General features: G+C 42.1%; 1 protein-coding gene across 1 annotated transcript; it reads right to left on the bottom strand.

Moving 5' to 3' along the window:
- Positions 1-961: 961 nt before the first annotated feature.
- On the bottom strand, positions 962-1,535 carry LOC116758501 (cofilin-2-like). Its single transcript, XM_032641360.1, is given in 2 exon segments — positions 962-1,244; positions 1,246-1,535. Coding segments are annotated over 2 exon segments (531 nt in total). The 3' UTR covers positions 962-1,003.
- Positions 1,536-2,406: the final 871 nt, after the last annotated feature.

Raw genomic sequence — 2,406 nt, 5'->3', positions numbered from 1 at the left:
TTTCTTAAAGAGAGGAAGTTATGTCCTCTCTTCCTCTTTGGCTGGTCTTCCTGGCTAGCACGTGGATGTCATGGTTCAAGGTGAAGCAGGCAACTTATAAGTTAGGATGGAAATCACAGGTAATAGTCTGCAGAGCAACCTGTCAGAAGAAGTCAGGGATCCCTGATGGGTATGGAGCCACCATCTTAGACTAAGACTGTCTATATTTATCAGAGAGAGAGAGAGAGAGAGAAAGTATTTTTTTTAAATACATTTATTTATTTATTATTTATTTATTTTTGGCTGTGTTGGGTCTTTGTTGTTGCGCGCGGACTTTTCTCTAGTTTTGGCGAGCAGGGGCTGCTCTTCGTTGCGATGCACGGGCTTCTCATTGCAGTGGCTTCTCTTGTTGCAGAGCACGGGCTCTAGGTGCGTGGGCTTCAGTAGTTGTGGCACGTGGTCTCAGTAGTTGTGGCTCGTGGGCTCTAGAGCTCAGCCTCAGTAGTTGTGGCACACAGGCTTAGTTACTCCACGGCATGTGGGATCTTCCCAGACCAGGGGTTGAACCCATGTCCCCTGAATTGACAGGCAGATTCTCAACCACTGCGCCACCAGGGAAGTCCCCAGACAGTTAAACTTTTATCTTTTTACCACTGTTCTTCTGGGTTTTCAATCTGAGTACTCCTCTTTTATTATCTTATTTAGTTTATCCTGTTATATTATTATTACACCTATCTCATATTCTCTTGTTTAGTTTTCTTATAACTTATAACTAAGTTTTCATATAACTAGTTGTTTTGTCTAAAATATGATGGGAAAGCATTCCTTGGGTTGTACATAAAATAGTGTTAAACAGTCTAATGGCAATCACTGATAGGCTGCTTAAATGAATGATATTTCCTTCATTCATTGTTTAGAAAGGGCCCATTGGGGAAGGGGAAAAACCAAAACAAAATCCAACACTATTCCAATTGACTGAGCTGCAGAAGTGGAAGCTCCTTAACACCCAGATGGCATTTGACTGTCATTTTATAAGCACGGGTTTTCCATCAAGTGAGACTACTACATTGTCTCCCAATTTCTCCTCAAGTGATGAATGCTCCTTAATCTCATCCATGCCATTTACACGCCACTTGTGTTTAATATATGTAAATTTCTTTTTAACGGCATCTTTGGAGCTAGCATAAATCATCTTGCTTTTTAAAGGTGCACTCTTAGAAGCCCAGAATATAAATATCAATACTAGGTCTTCTTTCTTAGACTCTTGTTTTGTATGTGGCATCATACAGAGCAAACTGGCAATCATTCAGAGGTAGCAACTTCACAAAAGATGTGTAGGGATCCTCTGTGGTATCACCAGTGTCATTTGCCAAGATCTGCTTTGCTTTCTCTACGATTATTTGTCCTTTTTCATCATTTAAACAGAAGAGACCTTCTTTCTTCCCTCCTTCCTTTCTTTCTTTCCTTTTAATCTTCTTTTGTGTAGGAGATTTCCTTATTTTCCTATCATTAAAAACTTTGATGACTTCATCATTCACTGTAACTCCAGAAGCCATAGTGCCTGGGGCTGCATTGGCAGCTCTGGCTCCAGCTCTGTGGCACTAGGAGGAGGAGAAGGAGAGGAGAGGTGGGTGGAAACCTTGTCTCTCTTGTTCACATCTGAATCTACAGAGCTTAGCACAGTGCCTGAAAATAGTATGTGCTCAGTAAATATTTGTAGAATGAATGAATGGGATTCCTCTAAAGGTTGTACATAAAAGTAATATTAAACAGTCTAATGGCAAGTTCCTGCTTTAAGAAACTTGAGAATTTGTAATTCCAAGGAAACTAGAAAGATATTTATAGGTGAGGAAACTGATATTTAGTGGGGTTCTAAGACTCATAGGCCGCACAGGTTCCTTGTCATGCCAATTGTTGGCCAATCTCTCTAGCCAAGTATGAGTTCTAAGACCACTGCTGCCTCTACTATGTGTACTATTTGAAGCCAAGTCCCCCTAAAACTGAGTTCCCCCACTGAGTTTATGATTAATCTCTCTATCTAAACTTTAATTTCCTTTCTTTTCCCCCCTGACCTCAATCCTGTGGTAACTGAACACTAATCAACTAGTCAGATGACTAAAACTGCTGTTGTGATAACATCATTAATGTTCTAAAACTGCTATTATAGATATCATCGTTATTAGTGTACAAACTCAGGTTGTTTCTGCAGGGCAAGATGAGCTTACAGACCCCGAAGCCATGGACCACCTGGCCTGAGAATTCGAGACATCCTGACTCCTGAAACTACGATTAAGAAACGTCACGAGTGCTTCCCTGGTGGCGCAGTGGTTGAGAGTCCGCCTGCCGATGCAGGGGACACGGGTTCGTGCCCCGGTCCGGGAAGATCCCACTATGCCGCGGAGCAGCTGAGCCCGTGAGCCATGGCCG

Source organism: Phocoena sinus, chromosome 8, assembly GCF_008692025.1.
Source record: "Phocoena sinus isolate mPhoSin1 chromosome 8, mPhoSin1.pri, whole genome shotgun sequence".
NCBI lineage: Eukaryota > Metazoa > Chordata > Mammalia > Artiodactyla > Phocoenidae > Phocoena > Phocoena sinus.
The sequence above is the reverse complement of the archived record's forward strand: the minus strand, read 5'-3'. Positions and strand labels throughout refer to the sequence as shown.